Source organism: Capricornis sumatraensis, chromosome 3, assembly GCF_032405125.1.
Source record: "Capricornis sumatraensis isolate serow.1 chromosome 3, serow.2, whole genome shotgun sequence".
Lineage (NCBI taxonomy): Eukaryota > Metazoa > Chordata > Mammalia > Artiodactyla > Bovidae > Capricornis > Capricornis sumatraensis.
In genome coordinates this window covers 69202954-69220006 of record NC_091071.1, presented here as the reverse complement: position 1 = coordinate 69220006, position 17053 = coordinate 69202954, and the positions used below count along the sequence as shown (strand labels likewise).

Sequence of the window (17053 nt, the reverse complement as noted above, 5' to 3'; positions counted from 1 at the left end):
GGAGGGCATGGCAGCCCACTCCAATATTCTTGCCTGAAGAATCCCTCTGGACAGAGGAGCCTGACGGGCTACAGTCCATGGGGTTGCAAGGAGTTGGACATGACTGAGCGACTAAGCACGTTTGGGATTAATTCAGTTCGGTTCAGTTCAGTTGCTCAGTCGTGTCTGACTCTTCGCGACCCCATGAATCGCAGCACGCCAGGCCTCCTTGTCCAGCACCAACTCCCGGAGCTCACTCAGACTCACGTCCATTGAGTCAGTGATGCCATCCAGCCATCTCATCCTCTGTTGTCCCTTTCTCCTCCTGCCCCCAATCCTTCCCAGCATCAGAGTCTTTTCCAATGAGGCAACTGTTCGCATGAGGTGGCCAAAGTATTGGAGTTTTAGCTTCAGCATCTGTCCTTCCAATGAACACCCAGTACTGATCTCCTTTAGAATGGACTAGTTGGATCTCCTTGCCATCCAAAGGATTCTCACGAGTCTTCTCCAACACCACAGTTCAAAAGCATCAGTTCTTTGGTGCTCAGCTTTCTTCACAGTCCAACTCTCACATCCATACATGACCACAGGAAAAACCATAGTCTTGACTAGACGGACCTTAGTTGGCACAGTAATGTCTCTGGGATTAATTAGCAGGCATTAAAAACAGCATTTAAGTCTAATGAAGGAAAATGTATTAAAAACTGTTTAACACAGTGTCTGTCTAGCATGATAGAGACTTCACAGTGTTCATTCAGTTCCTCCTTTTCTCCTCCATGGAGATCAGGCAGAGTGTTAATGCATTTAGTGTATCATCTGTTTTCTTTCCTGGATTGCTCTTGAATTTTTGCTTTTGAATGAGATTTATACAGTGGAGAAAGGTAGAGGTAGAAGATTCTCATGTCTTTAAGCAAAGAAATGTATAATCCAGCTAGCAAAAACAAAGCAAAATGCAGAATTGGAGAGATGAAGCCAATTGTTTCTCTCTGCGCTGTAGGTGGCCACCTAAGTGGCTAGCTTTCTGGATATCTGGATACCTTACATCTTAGATTGTTGGCCAGTACCCTCTTTCAGTATTTGAAAAGAATCTTTTATCTATTTGTAGATTTGTTATTTTTAGTATCTCAGGGCTTCAGTTTGCCATCCTTTTTATCTTTAAATTTGAGGCTTCCATTCTTAAATATACCACCAAATAGGACTAGAAAGTGAAGAATTCATCTTGCCTAAATAAGAGCAGTACTTACATCTGTGGTAGTGGACTGACTGGTGCTTGCTTTTGTGTACAACACAGCTGATTGATTGGTGGTTGATATTTTTTGTTTTTGTATTTTCCTGTATTTCAACATAAAACTGCCTACTGAATAAGAATGACAGCCAGCCATATCTCTTTCTTTGCTAATGGAGCTAGACATTGCTTCCTTCTTAAGCTTCATATAGAAGGCTCATTTATTCATCCAACTGTAATACAAGGCTCTCCCTTCCCCCCACCACCCTATTCTTCGGCCACTCCAATGTTAGTGACCGAAGAATAGGACAACACAGAACAGGGTGATTTTATAGAAGATAAATCATGTACCCTCAAAACTGTATCAGAAGAATTACCTTTTTATTCTGACTCTGCATCACACAAATAGTTCTAGTCTATGAAGGAAGAAAGAGCAACAATCTGCGAAGTATTTTTTTATTTGGCCATATTATGACTCCCAAAGTCATTATTGCTTTGATCTTGGATTTACACTTCATGGTTAATTGTGTTACTGGTCTTCATTTCTTCTCTAAAAACTTGGTAGAGCCTCTCTGCTCTCTAATACAATGATAATGAATAATAGGCAAAATTTTAAGATAATCTCTTCTTAAAAACATTGTTCCAGCTTAAAAAGCTTTAAGCTTTTTAAACCAGTATCTTCAAATTCATAAATTTAACAGACTTTAAATGTTTTTCTTTTTGCCTCTACTTTTTAAGTGTTTTCTGACTCTAGGAATTGGGTCCCCATAAACTGGAAGAATGAATCATTAGATATTGCTGTATCTTTGTATCCTTTAAGATCTGACTCTGCCCCAGCAGCGAAACAAGATTCTTTCTTTTTCTCCCTTTCTATAAGTCATCTGTCTATCACTTGAAATCTGAGTTTGGTACTGCCTCAAATTTAGTTTCAAGTAATCTATCTTCTGTCATCTTCTAGTTTTTGCAGAGTCATGGATTTTAATGCAGTGACAGGGTTCTGGATCATCAAATTGTTTTCTTTTTTGAACTCAGTTATTTTTAATAAAGAAGATAAAGATAGATAGTTTTCCGCATTTTGGTGAAGTTTAATGTAAACCAACCAAGATATTGCTTCTAAAATAGTTAAAGGACACTGTTTACTTTTTAAAATACCAAATTTGAAAATTCACAACAGAAGTACTTTGGCAGTCCTGAAAAATGGTAGGAGGAATAGAATAGTTGTCTTGAAGATAACTTGAGGATTCCATGAGCACTTGATTAGGGGTAGACCTGATAAATGAGCTTAATATTCCAACCACATTTAACTGTACTTACTACAGATTACTCTTAAAATATAAGAATTATTTATTTGGAGGACACAGTGTATTAATATATGCACAATATATTCTAATTTCAGAACTGATGCCTTTCAGGAGCATATTTACCATAAAGTGATAAAGTTAAAATCATTAATGTATTTCTCAGAATAGGTAGTTCTTGAACTTTTATAGTCCATATACACCGTAAAATTGTTTCACAGTTTCTGATGTCTTAAATTCCCTTGTTATTTGAAAAGCTTCAACCTATTTAACTCTTGGAAAATATCTGCATTAAAACAGGGTTAAAGAGATTTTACTAATGCTTCTAATAGCAACTATGCACCTATTAGACAAATTAAAATGAAGAAATGCTCTGAAGTTGGGATGTTTCTTGGAAAATGCTGACTGACCATCAGGACCCAGTCCTCCAGGGCAACATTTATTGTAATAACTTGCTGTTGGCCAGTGTCCAGCCTGTCCTTTGCATATTCAGAAACTCAGTTTTATCAGTCTACTAGAGTTGATTCGGAGAAGGCAATGGCACCCCACTCTTGCCTGGAAAATCCCATGGATGGAGGAGCCTGGTAGGCTGCAGTCCATGGGGTCGCTAAGAGTCAGACACAACTGAGCGACTTCACTTTCACTTTTCACTTTCATGCATTGGAGAAGGAAATGGCAACCCACTCCAGTGTTCTTGCCTGGAGAATCCCAGGGATGGAGAAGCCTGGTGGGCTGCCATCTATGGGGTCGCACAGAGTCGGACATGACTGAAGCGACTTAGCAGCAGCAGCAGCAGAGTTAATTAGCTAGAGAATGCTAATTAGCACTCACAGGTCTCTAAGACACTGATATGTGGGAGAAGGTCAATTTATTAATTTACAATGAGAAACAACTACCAGAAGGCCCAGAAGCTCTTACTTTCCTGACCGGTTCATTGGTTCCTGTATTGGACAACCCGCATGGGAAGCCAGATTATAATCAAAAGGTTGCTTGGTGAGCAAGGAATTGGAGCAAAAAACGTTTTTTAATTTGAATGCTTAATGGCATCAAGCAAAGATAGCCTGATTCATTCATCTTCACATAGAGAGAACCCTGCCATAGGTGGTAACCCTCAGAATCCATTGATAGAGAGTCTCCAGGACAGTGCTTGAATTAGGTGTTTCTTCAGTTTTCTTATAAGAGTGCTTCTTTATATTCCCATTTCTTTTAATGGATACATACATTCCTTTTCAAAAAGTTAGTATCTTCTTTAAGGTTATATAGAAAGGTATTTCTGCCCTTGGAATTGTTGCTTTTTCATGAGAATCTGTTTATTTCCATCTTGATTCAAGTGAGGATGTACTTATTTCCCACTTCTCTGGAGAGTACCTCACTGTTATGTTCATGGATTTACTATAGAGACTCTTTGGTTATTAATCTAGAACTCCCCAGATGCCCCCAGAAAAATATAGAATTTCTGTATTCATTTCCTGGGGCTGCCATATCAGATTGTCACAAACTGGGGAACTTAAAACAACAGAAATTTATTCTCTCACAGGAGGCTAGAAGTCTGAAATCAAGGTGTTGGCAAGGTTGGTTACTTTTGGAGGCTCTGAGGAAGAATCTATCCCTCTTTCCCTGTCTCTTTTCTAGTTTTCAGGGTTGCTAACAATCTTGTCGGAGAAGGCAATGGCACCCCACTCCAGTACTCTGGCCTGGAAAATCCCATGGACAGGGTTGCACAGAGTTGGACACAACTGAGTGACTTCACTTTCACTTTTCACTTACATGCATTGGAGAAGGAAATGGCAACCCACTCCAGTGTTCTTGCCTGGAGAATCCCAGGGACGGGGAAGCCTGGTAGGCTGCCGTCTATGGGGCCGCACAGAGTCGGACACGACTGAGGTGACTTAGCAGCAGCAGCAGCAGCAACAGTCTTGTGCTTTTTGGCTTCCAGCTGCATCACTCCAGTTTCTGCCTCTGTCGTCACATCGCACTCTCCCTACATGTCTGTCCAGATTTTTCTTTTCTTTTAAGACAATAGTCATGCTAGATTCAGGGCCTACTCTAAGCAGTATAACCCCAGTTTAATTAAGTCTGCAAAAGACCCTTTTTCCAATAATGTCACATTTACAAGTTCCAAACAGACTTGAATTTGACAGGGAGTTGGGGGGTTGGGGTGGGCAGGACACCATTTAACCCAATACACAACTGTAAAGAACTAAAAAATATATATATATGGTTTGTCTCTTGACCATTCAGTGTTTATTTTCACCATGTACTACAATGAGCTGCCTTTGATTATTCAAATGCTATCTGTTTTTCAAGAAACAATACTTTTGATTTATTCTTTTTGGCAAATGTATTTGCAGACCTTTTGTTTGTAAAAATTTTAGAGCGGCAGTGACCTTTAGACATCATCTAGTTCAGTAGCTCTCAGTTTTGGTCATGTTAGAATCACCTTGGCAATTTTTAAAACTTTTAGTGCTCACCTGGCACCTGAGACTGATTAAATCATAATATCTAAGGAGACTTGGCAACAGCATAATTTTGAAAATCCCTCCAGGATTAGGGGGATTACAATGTATAGTCAAAGTTCAGAACCACTGATACAGAACTTTTGCTCTGCGAATAAGGAAGTAGGGGCCAGCAATGATGAGATGACTTCTCCAAAGCCTTAAAGCCCTGAAATAAGAGTCTGGGTCCTGTGTCCCTCTTCAGCTCTTTTCTGCTGCTTCTCTTCCATTGAGGCAGAAGTTCTCATAGAATTAAGAAAAGATATTACTGTTAAAAAGTATTTCAAATGATCCATTGGGGATTTTAAATTTGAAGTGTCATATATAAGATTAATATATTAATGAAGAATTTTGGTATTGTGTGTGTTCTTTCTTTCTCTTTGAGGCAGAAAATTGTTAATCCTTGGATGACTGTGTTTTCTAAATTAAACTTGAAAAAATTACCAAAGGTTTCTAATTACATTTTATAAATTTGGAAACATGTTGCCATTTATTGTATTTTTATTTTTAATATAATCTTTTACCCAATTTTAATGCATCCTGCTCTTTTCCTCTGGCTGCATCATAGTCTGAATTAGATGGAGAATTTTATTAATAATTTCCTGAGACATTCCACAGTCTTCTTTTTCACTCTGTATATAATTTTTATGGGTTTTAATCAAATTAGTATATTAAATTTTTCATATTCTATAAAAAATGGAATCATGATATGTACTTATTTGTGTTTGGCCCTTTTGTTCATTATGTTTGTGAGAGTCATTGCATTTTGTTGAATGTAGTTGTAGATAGATGTTCATTGTCTCAGATATACAGTATTCCCTTATGTAAATATACTAAAATTTATCCATTCTGCTGCTGATGGTATATGGGTTAATTGTAGTTTGGGGTTGGGTTATGGATAATGTTGCTATGAGCATAGTTGTAGGTGTCTTGTGGTGAACATAAGCACATGTTTCTGTTGGGCATATACTTAGGAGGGAGATACTTGGCCACATAGTTGAACATGTATGTGCACATGACTGTGAACAGCTGTTTCAAGTCTTTGGTGAGAGACCATAAAATTGCCTAAAAATGGGATTTTCTTGAAGTATACAATCACCTCAGGATTTATAGACCTTGTTGTTCGTCGCTAAGTTGTGTCCAGCTCTTTACAACCCCATGGACTGCAGCATGCCAGGCTTCCCTGTCCTTTACTGTCTTCCGGAGTTTGCGCAAACTCATGTCCATTAAGTTGGTGATGCCATCCAATCTTCTCATCCTCTGTCGCCCCCTTCTCCTGCCTTCAGTCTTTCCCAGCATCAGGGTCTTTTCCAATGCGTTCATATCAGGTGCCCCAAGTATTGGAGCTTCAGCTTCATCAGTCTTTCCAGTGAATATTCAGGATTGCTATCCTTTAGGATGGACTGGTTTGATCTCCTTGCTGACCAAGGGACTCTCAAGAGTCTTCTCCAGCATCACAATTCAGAAGCATCAAATTGTTTGGTACTCAGCCTTCTGTATGTTCCAACTCTCACATCTGTACATGACTATTGGAAAAACCATAGCTTTGAGTATATATGGACCTTTGTCGGCAAAGTGATGTCTCTGCTTTGCAAAACACTGTCTAGGTTTGTCGTAGCTTTTCTTCCAAGGAGCAAGCGTCTTTTAGTTTCATTGCTGCAGTCACTGCAGTGATTTTGGAGCCCAGGAAAATCATTCACTGTTTTCCACATTTTCCCCACTCTTACTTTTTGAATGTTGAGTTTTAAGCCAGCTTTTTCACTCTCCTTTTTCACCCTCATTAAGAGGCTCTTTAATTCCTCTTCACTTTCTGCCATCATCTGCATGTCTGATTCCAGCTTGTGATTCATCCAGCCCGGCATTTCACATGATGTATTCTGCATATAAGTTAAATAAGCCTTGACATATTCCTTTCCCAGTTTTGAACCACTCCATTGTTCCATGTCCAGTTCTAACTGGTGCTTGACCTGTATACAGGTTTCTCAGCAGGCAGTAAGGTGGTCTGGTATTTCCATCTGTTAAGAATCTTCACAGTTTGTTGTCATCCACATAGTCAACGGCTTTAGTGTAGAAAATGAAGCAAAAGTAGATGCTTTTTCTAGAATTCCCTTGCTTTTTCTATGATCCATCGGATGTTAGCAGTTTGATCTCTGGTTCTTCTGCCTTTCCTACATCCAGCTTATACATCTGGAAGTTCTCAGTGCAAGTACAATTGAAGCCTAGCTTGAAAGATTTTGAGCATTACCTTGCTAGCATGTGAAATGAGCACAATTGTATGGTAGTTTGAGCATTATTTGGCATTTTCTTGCTTTGGGATTGGAATGAAAACTGACCTTTTCCAGTCCTGTGGCCACTGCTGAGTTTTCCAAATCTGCTGGCATATTGAGTGCAGCATTTTAACAGCATCATCTTTTAGGATTTTAAATCAGCTGGAATTCCATCACCTCCACTAGCTTTGTTCATAGTAATGCTTCTTAAGACCCACTTGATTTCACACCCCAGATGTCTGGCTCCAGGTGAATGACCGCACCATTGTGGTTATCCGGGTCATTAAGACATTATTGTGTAGTTCTTCTGTATATTCTTGCCACTGTTGTTAATCTCTTCTGCTTCTGTTAGGTCCTTGCCACTTCTCTCCTTTATTGTGCCCATCTTTTCTTGTAATGTTCCCTTGGTATCCAGTTTTGTTGAAGAGATCTCTAGTCTTTGCCATTCTATTGTTCTGCTCAATTTCTTTGCATTGTTCACTTAAGAAAGCTTTTTTTTTTTAATCTTTCCTTGCTCTTTCTATGCAGGGTGTTTGTTAATCAGTGATGTGCATCAGAACCTTTAGTGCAGCAACACCAGAGGGACTCATGATGCACATTGAAGGTGGGACCCTGCATCTGGGTTTCTTAAAAGCTCTGCAAATGATTGTGATACTGATTGTTGCCGAGGGGAGTTATAGGAAAATACTGATCTTAAAAAGGAAGAAAACTCTTACTGTTTTTAGCTTAATTTTAAGTTCGGTTAAAATTTTTATTTTCTTAATTACAAACATTTTTTTTTTGGGCTTTTAAGATAATCCTGCAGTTGACATTTACTTTGACACCTGGAAAATTTTAGATTTATAATTTTAAGCTTTTTATTATAGAAAATTCCAAATACAAAAGCAGAAAGAGGAGTATAATTAAACTGTTGTGCTCATTACCTAGCTCCTAAAATTATCAACACATGACCAACCTTGTTTGATCTGTTCCTATATACATTCCCTCTGTACCACTGGATTATTTTAAACAATGACTTATAGTATGCAGTATTATATATACAAAACAAAAAACCTGTAATACTACCATATCATTGTTGTACCCTCCCCCCAAATGAATAGTGATTCCTTAATTTCATCAAATAGGCGATCGGTGCTCAATTAAAACATTTTTTTTTCTTTTTACCTTTTATTTGTTTGAAGCCGAATCCAGATGAGGTTCATTTATTTGTGATTGACCCATCCTTTGAGCCCTTCTCTTAAAAACAGGGTTTCCTTCTCTGCCTTGTTGTCTTGCTGCTACTGCTGTTGAAGAAACCAGATTGGTTGTCCTGTTAGTTTCTCACAGTCTGGATTTTGCATTCTGTGGTACTGTCCATACTGTTGTGTATAGTTGCAGATTGTTTATAATTCTGTAAGGAGAAGCTTGGTGTCCCCCAGTCCTTATGTTGACGTCTCTTCGTTCTTTTTGGTGATCGGGAGCTTCTTCTGCAATAGATTCCTCAGGAGGTGCTCATGGGTGCATTATTCCTGTATTCACAAGAGTCTGTTTATGAAGGTCAGTTTGTGCTATCTGCTAAATCACTTCCGTCATGTCCAATTCTCGTGACCCCAGGCACTGTAGCCCGCCAGGCTCCTCTGTCCATGGGATTCTTCAGGCGAAAATACTGTAGTGTGTTGCCATGGCCTCCTCCAGGGGGTCTTCCTGACCCAGGGATCAAACCCATGTCTCCTGTTTCTCCCGCACTGCAGGTGGTTCTTTACCACTGAGCCACTGGGGAAACCAGTTTGGCTGTATATAAAATTTACAGTTTACATTGTTTGATTACCTTAAATATGTTATTCTTGTTTTCTGGCAAAAGCATTGTCAAAAAGTCTGATGACAATCCTATTTTTTTTTCATTACCTCACTCATAACTTGGTCTTTAAAAATCTGAATGATAAAAATTTTTTTTCTTTTTTTTTTTTAAGGATTGATTGTGTAGATACACAAGATACTCTAATATGAATTTCAGGCTGTCTTTTATTTTAGGAGAGTTCTCTAAAATTATTATTTTTGTATTCTATAATATTGCTTTGATTTGTTTTTTTGAGGGCCTGCCGTTACAGGTATGTCTATGTTAATCTCATCTGTCTATCACTTTCAAAAACATTCAGTTTATCTTTTCTTTTTTAAAAAAATAACGGTGTTATTGAGATATAATTCAGATACCATAAGATTCATCATTTTACAGTGTACAATTCAGTGGTTTGGGGATTTTATTTAAGCCGTCCTAGTGGTATGAAATGATGTTCCATTGTGGTTTTGATTTGCATTCCCATAGTGGATAATGATATTGGACATCTTTTCAAGTGCTTATTTGTATTTGTAGATCTTCTCTGGAGAAATGCCTGTTAAAACTTTGCCCAAGTTGTAATTGGGTTGTTTGCCTTTTTATTAAAGTTTTGTTAAGAGTTGTAGGTACAAGTTACTTATAGATATATTATTTCCAAATATTTTTGCCCATTGTATAGGCTCTCTTTTCACTTTCTTGAGGGCATTATTTGAAGCACAAGGGTTTTAAATTTTGATTTACCCCAATATATATACTTTTTTGTTGTCATTTGTGCTTTTATCTCATCTAAGAAATCATCGACAAGTCCAAAGTCACAATGACTTACTCCTGTGCTTTCTCCTAAGTTTTACTGTTTTTACCTCTTGTATTTAGACGTACTGTTTTACCTCTTATATTCAGATCTAAGATATTTTTGAGTTAATTTCTGGGTTTGATGTGGGGAAGGAGGGGTCCAGCTTCATTCTTCTGCATGTGTCTATACAGTTGTCCCAGCATCACTTGTTGAAAAGACTGTTCTTTTCACATTTAATTGTCATGACATCCTTACACTCGTTAAAGATCTGTCACAATAACTTTGTGTGAGGTTTGACTGAGATCCTTTTTTTTGTTCCTTATTATCTAGTAGTGAAATGAGTTTTTCTCTGTGTTTAAGGAGGAGGGAACGGGCATAGATAACTTTCCTAGTTTTATGTTGTTTAGTCGCTCAGTTGTGTCCTACTCTTTGCGATCCCATGGACTATAACCCGCCAGACTCTTCTGTCCGTGGGATTTTCCAGGCAAGAATACTGGAGTGGGTTGCCATTTCCTTCTCCAGGGGATCTTCCTGAATCAGGGATGGAACCTGTGCTCCTGCCTTGGCAGGTGGATTCTTTACCACTGAGCTACCTGGGAAGTGCTTTCTAGTTTCGTAGTCTAGGTTAAAGCTCTCCTGGGTTTTTTGCAAAGTGGATATATATCTCTCTGTGTCTTGTACTTGCTGAAATGTATCTTTTCCGTTCCTCTCCACCACCTTAATCTGAACCTTCTCTTTCCCTTGTCCCTATTGTGCTGTATTCCACAACTTGGACTCCATTCCCTTCAGTTTCTTTTTGGTGAGACTTGGTCTTGGAAAGGGAGCTTTGATTTGTTAATTTGCGAGTTTTTCGGGGCTCAGACTGCATCATTAGACCTTACTTCTATCATAATGGAGTCTCCCTTCGGTGTGTAAATGGAATTGTGTTGACTCCCTCCCAGTCTCTACTGCTGTTCTCAGACTGACCCCCATGCTGTCCAGTGATCACCCACTGTGTACTGTGAGGCTTTTCTGTTCTATTCTCCAGCTGTGAGAAGCCCTCGTGCCTTCCTGTACTTCTTCTCACAGAGATGTGCCGTGCAGATCTCATAGTTGGCCAAGATTTCCACCTGTTAACATTTGAAGTTTTGTCTCCTGATTTTGTTGTAGATGTTGTTTATGAATCTTTGGTTTTTGCTATCCTCAGTGCTTTGTCTGGGTTTATGGGGAGATTTAGAGGAGATTCAAAAAGCATACTGCCATTGCTCTCATCTTTCCAGAATCTTCTCATTGAAATGTTTTTAAAGCACATCCTATTCCTTTTTAAAAACAGTATGGTGTCTACACGTTAAATAGAAAATGCAATCCAGTTGTTGATTCGTACTTCATAACTCCAGGTAATTCTATAGTGAAACAGATTATAGGAACTTTTTCTAGGTTGAGTTAAGTATCATAAAATATTATCATACTTGTTGAATGTATGTCATATTTTGACTGTGCTAAAAATCAACTTTTCCCTTTCAGAATAACAAGCCTTTGTACTCATTTGAAGATAATTCAGACTATGTTTATGATGTTATGTGGTCACCCACTCACCCAGCCCTGTTTGCCTGTGTGGATGGCATGGGTAGGCTGGATTTGTGGAATCTCAATAATGACACAGAGGTGAGCAAGAAAATAACAAAAATTGCACTGAAAAATAGAAAATTGGAGATTTATTGAATAATTTGTGAAATTCCTTTTATCCCAAGGAATGTGAAAGGACTCTGTGATTGTAGCTTCATCACAAAGAAAGCAAATAAGCTTTGTACCCTAAATAATAAACAGCCTGCTGTGCAGAACTGAAGGGAGAAATATTGTTGCCAGGAGCACTGGGGCATTCCTTTTACTTCTGAAAGCATTGTCACATCTCTTCATGTCCTGGCAAAGTCTCATTCATAAGGCAACTGGGATATTTTTCATTCATAGGCTAGAAAGCAGATAGTTTCAGGCTGTTGACATACGTTAACCTTAATTCTGAATTTCTGAATCATCTCTTAGCCTTGGTAGAAGTATATATTATCAATAAATATTAGTTGTAGGCTGACTTGAGTGACACAAAATGTATTTTCATGACTTGCTCTGTGAAAGATTAAAACAGTGTTACTCTTACTATAAAATTAATATAGAAATAATCAAATTTCCTAATTATTATACTAAAATGACTTATTTGGAATGAAATTTAACTGCAGCTATTATTTATTTTTAACTATGTTTGTTTTTACTAATGTAGGCAGAGGCTTAGAGTGTTCTTAGAGTTTCTGTATTGCAATGTGGTGGTTAAGAAGTAACATTAGCAGTTCTATCAATAAAAGTTGTTGAGGAGAAAGTCTCTTGGTGCCTTCTCCCACAGCCACTGTTTCTCACATCTCTTCTTATTTCTAGTGGCTAAATATATGTTATCATAATCCTCTAAGTAAGTTAGTTGATTATACAAGACAAGGAATTTATATATTGGAAATACAAGTATTTTAACATCATGCTAACTTCTGCTCTAGTAGTTTGAAGAGCAACATTCAGATACTGCTAGGGAAAGAGATTGAGTCCTGGATACATGACTGGACTTAATTATACATTTCTAGTTACCTAGAGTGGTACCAATTTTCTTAATTTGGATTTTCATGTTAGGCATTTGTGGTTACAATTAAATTTGGATCTGTTCTATAATTTAACTCACAATAAAGCTAAGTTATAATTTTTCTCTTAAACTATTTTGGCATTCTAGAAGGTTAAATTAGTCATTTGGGGATGACTTGTGTCAAATAGAAGGATTATTTTTAATCAGGTTTCAAAAATTTAAAACTATTGTGATTCTGTTCTGAGTCAGACATTGAAGGTTTGCTCTGTGAGTGGCAGATAATTTCTTTTCCCTCTGCATAGCAGAGGGCACAGCCATATCCAAGGGGTGGTGCCACGGTGTTGGTGCTGTCCTCTGGCCTTGCTCCAGATGGTTCATGGGACAAGGGCTTTGGACTGACCCATACGCATCTTTGGTATGAACTGTAGAATCTGTGGATCAAATCACAGGTTTTAGCTAACAGAGACACAAGCTACAAAAGTAACTCCTGTCCTCTAAAATTGAACCGTAATCTGTTTATGTGGGCTTCTGAGATGTTTCTTTAAATGAGGTTTTGGCCATCTGTTTTCAAACGGCTTGACTTCTTAAAAAAGTTAAAACAACAAAGAATCCTTTATTAAAGAGAAGATTTCTCAAAATGATGTGTCCAGTCATGTGAAGATTTCTTACGAAAGGACTTAAGTTATTTTCCCAAACCATTTTCAAGGATTGACTGTAATGTCATTCAGAATGTATCACTGAACAGGAAGAAAGTTGGGGAAATTCTTTATCTATTTTCATCTTTGTTTTCAAAAACCTAGCCAGATTGGAAGAAAAAGGAATTACTATTTTACATGTTTATAGAAATCCTGATGAAACTTTTAACACTGAACTGTATTTTAAATGACTTTAGGTGCCAACTGCAAGCATTTCTGTGGAAGGTAATCCTGCTCTTAATCGTGTAAGATGGACCCATTCTGGAAGAGAGATTGCCGTGGGTGATTCTGAAGGACAGATTGTTATATATGATGTGGGAGAGGTATGGGGCTCACTGCCTATAATTTTGACACATCTATTTAGCTTTCATGGAACTATAGTGACAGTATCTTTGTGGTTAAATCTAGTCTTTGAGGTTCATGAATTGAATAACCCATGTGTTTATAAAGATAAAACTTACTTTTCATTACAGAAGCAACTCTTAAGATTAGTTTCCTTTCTAAACTGAATGTCCTGTGTCCCTATGCAACAAATGTTGAGGGTAGTATCATATGTTGAAAGTACTTTCCAGCATGCATTGCTGGAAATTAGAAATTCTTCGAGCAGAAGAAATTTAGTCATAGTTGGACTTGGGGGCTTTACAGAATTGACATCGAGATAAGATTTTGTTTTTTGTATTCGTAGATTTGTTTGGACCAGGTAGCTCAAATAAAAAGTAGTATCTTTTAAGAGCTATCTAATGACTACGTGAAATGTCATTCTTGACTCCTTGAGCCTTGTTGCAAAGCCGTTATGAGTGAACCCAACAGGATGAGTTGCAGCCCTCGCATCTTTACTGTTTGGGTTGACTGTGCACAATGCTCAGGGGTGGTTTCCTCATGTTTTAGCCCTGGCTAGTGCCTTAGTCACTCTTTTCTTTTGCTGTGCCTTATGATTCTCCATCCTCTCTGGAAATCCCACAGCCTCTAGCAACTGCACCTGGAGAGAGGTAAATTGGATCATTTAGAGCAGCCAGTTGAATTGTCTGCATAGATAGAATTACTCTGTATCTGCACCATCTAACATGGTAGCCATTAGCTACTGAACGCTTAAAATGTGGCTAGAACAATTGAATAACTGAATTTTCAATTTTATTTCAAGTAATTTAAATAGTACATTTGTCTGGGAGCTACAATACTGGGTATCACTGTCCCATCTAGTCTAAATTCGTACAGTAGATTTAGAAGCAGGCACATCCATTTGCCACACTGAATGCTCTGTGCCCTAATATGGCGTACTAGATTCCTCTAATATTATAATAACAGCTGTCAAAAATTTTTGGTTATTGAACTGCTTCAGTGAGGGAAATATATCACAAGCGTCCTTTCCCCTTTTACTCTTGGTGTGTCACTGAATTGGTAAGTAGCAGCATACCTTTTGACAAAACGTTTAAGATACATCAAGAAAGATTATCTTTTACTCCAAACAAAAATACTTAAGAAACCAGCCTTTTATGAACCATGTTTCAAAAGTTACTTCATACTCATGTGCAAGAAGTAAAAATTCTTCAGGAATTCCTGCTCACCAGAAAATCCATGAGATAGTGCGTAGGAGTTATATTTACAGAGCATCATTGTCATTCTCTCTTGCACAGATGCTGATAATAGCAAAATCATTTCTGAGGCTGTCACAACACACTTCTCAAACACTATCTTTTGTTTTGAAATGTTATAAATTATTGGTATAGTAGCTGTAATTATGGAAGGGACATTCAAGTCAATTATTACTTTTTAATGGAAAAATTATTTGAAAACACTGAAAAATAGTGGGTAAGATGATCTTTTATTTCATTGTACATAAAGCATTGTGTTTCTTCTAACAGCAGATTGCTGTCCCCCGAAATGATGAATGGGCACGGTTTGGCCGAACACTTGCAGAAATTAATGCAAACCGAGCGGATGCAGAGGAGGAAGCAGCTACCCGAATACCTGCTTAGCTCCTGAAGAGAGAATATGTAGCCTTAGTGGATTTGGGGAAGACTCGAAGTAGATCCTAGAACTATTTGCATGCATCTGTCTAAATGATAATTAAAAGGAAATTTCGTGGATTAAACTATGGATTTAAGGCAGCAAGCAAGTCTTACAAAATCCTTTTTTATATAACATGCATCTTGTTTTGAATTTGTGTCATTTTTAATACAGCTGATTGACTTTACAGAATGCAACCTTTTCTGAATTCTTATACACAGGTGTATATTTGGTATTCTTTTGATGTCTTTTCAGCTTATAACACTATATACAGTTATTTCTAAAGCACAGATTATGGTCTACATATTTTTAAATAACCACCATTCACTGTTATACTGATAATGTGCTCACTAACCATAATATGTAGGAACACTGTTTATTCGTAGCTATAGCATGAAAACTATCCAGTTCCATTCTGATATTCTTTTTCTTTACATTTCTTGTGATAAGTGTCTATAAATAAAAACAAATACGCTTTAACTTTTCAAATTTTCATTTTGATTTACTCCTTGCAATTAAAATTTTATAAAATTCTGTCTCTCTTATAAGGTTTCCTATCTTCATCTTGCTTTAAGCTCCTGCTGTAAGCAGCTACTTCAAGTCCTGTAAAGCTTGGTGCCTTAAATTACCATACAGTATACTGTAGATCTCCCAGTTCATTATGAGCTGATGTCTAGGTAATCTGTCTAAGTGAAAAAACTTCTTCTAGGTTAATTTTTGTCTTACTCCCTTTTTCTTCCCATCTAAGATATACATGGTGTAAAGAATAAACAGAAAGCTGCCTATTGTTTTTGCTAATTGAGATGATATGTGAGCCCTCTGAGACTGAAACCTCCTTTGAGAGAAGTTGATTTTGTGGTTGTGGTTGTAGTAGCCATGAAGCAAAGTGCTCAAATTAAGTTTTTGTCATTGAATCAACTCCACATCTTGAGGTCTGTTACAACTTGGTCTATAAGCCTGAAAGTTAAGTGGCAAATATCCAAGAATTTGTGTTGAAATCAACCTGTTTCAGGACTGGAGAAAAGGATTATGCTCAGATGTTGAATTTATTCACTTTAAGTTGTCTAGTTCCTTGACCTTTTGTCCTTCTAAAGTTTAACTGTCATTTATTCAGCAACATGAACTAAGAAGGAAGAATAGATAGCAGATTTTGAACATTTTTGTTTGGATTGATTTTCTTAATCTAACAAAGATCTGTTGGGAAATAAATTTCCAAGTAATTTATTCTTAACCATGAGTATTGTATACTGTGAGGAATAATTCACCTGGAATACTAACCCCAAATTCTAGCTTTGGCACTCATGAGAAGTGTGGTTTTTGCCAACCAAGTTTTATATCTGACTTTTTATCTAGGAGTTAAGATTAGATGATTTCTAAATTTCCTTCCACCTCTAAAATTATTGATTGTAATTACTTCAGGCAACTCTCTATTTTTATATATTCAATTTTCATAGGTTTACACCCCATAATTTCCTATTGTATACCAGAGTATTTTTTATATCAGCAGCAAATAAGTTACCTCATGGTAGTAATGTCTGTGAGCCAAAAATTCAATCTTAGCAGGGTCACACTGTCTTAGTATAGAACTCATGTAATCTCTAAAATAGTTATTGTATTCTTGCCCTCCATTTGTATAAATGAGTACAAAAAAAGAAGACACAATTATGATTAAGGTTGGAAATCACGAGATATGGCAAACCCAGATGCTCATTGGACTCAAGTTGATGCATCCAATTGTGAAAGAATAAAATTGGTAAGTGTTAGTAAAAAATACTTCTCATCAAAGAGTTCTTGCTTTTGGGAAATAACTTTCTTTCCTCTCCCCCAAAATACAATGTAGGCCTTTATCTTTGCCCATTTAACTTTAGCCTACATATTTAGTAAC

The 17053-nt window shown here is 37.4% G+C and overlaps 1 protein-coding gene across 3 annotated transcripts in view; it reads left to right on the top strand.

The window, feature by feature from the left end:
- The window catches only part of DYNC1I2 (dynein cytoplasmic 1 intermediate chain 2), a 54899-nt gene extending 38607 nt beyond the window's left edge, over window positions 1-16292 (top strand). For 2 of the 3 annotated variants that reach the window (XM_068968189.1, XM_068968190.1), the window contains 3 exons: window positions 11374-11514; window positions 13359-13484; window positions 15024-16292. In XM_068968189.1, coding sequence (XP_068824290.1) covers window positions 11374-11514; window positions 13359-13484; window positions 15024-15137 — 381 coding nt within the window. In that variant the 3' untranslated portion in view covers window positions 15138-16292. The remainder of the gene's footprint in view (window positions 1-11373; window positions 11515-13358; window positions 13485-15023) is intronic. The other variant, XR_011144672.1, reaches the window with a different exon arrangement.
- Window positions 16293-17053: the final 761 nt, after the last annotated feature.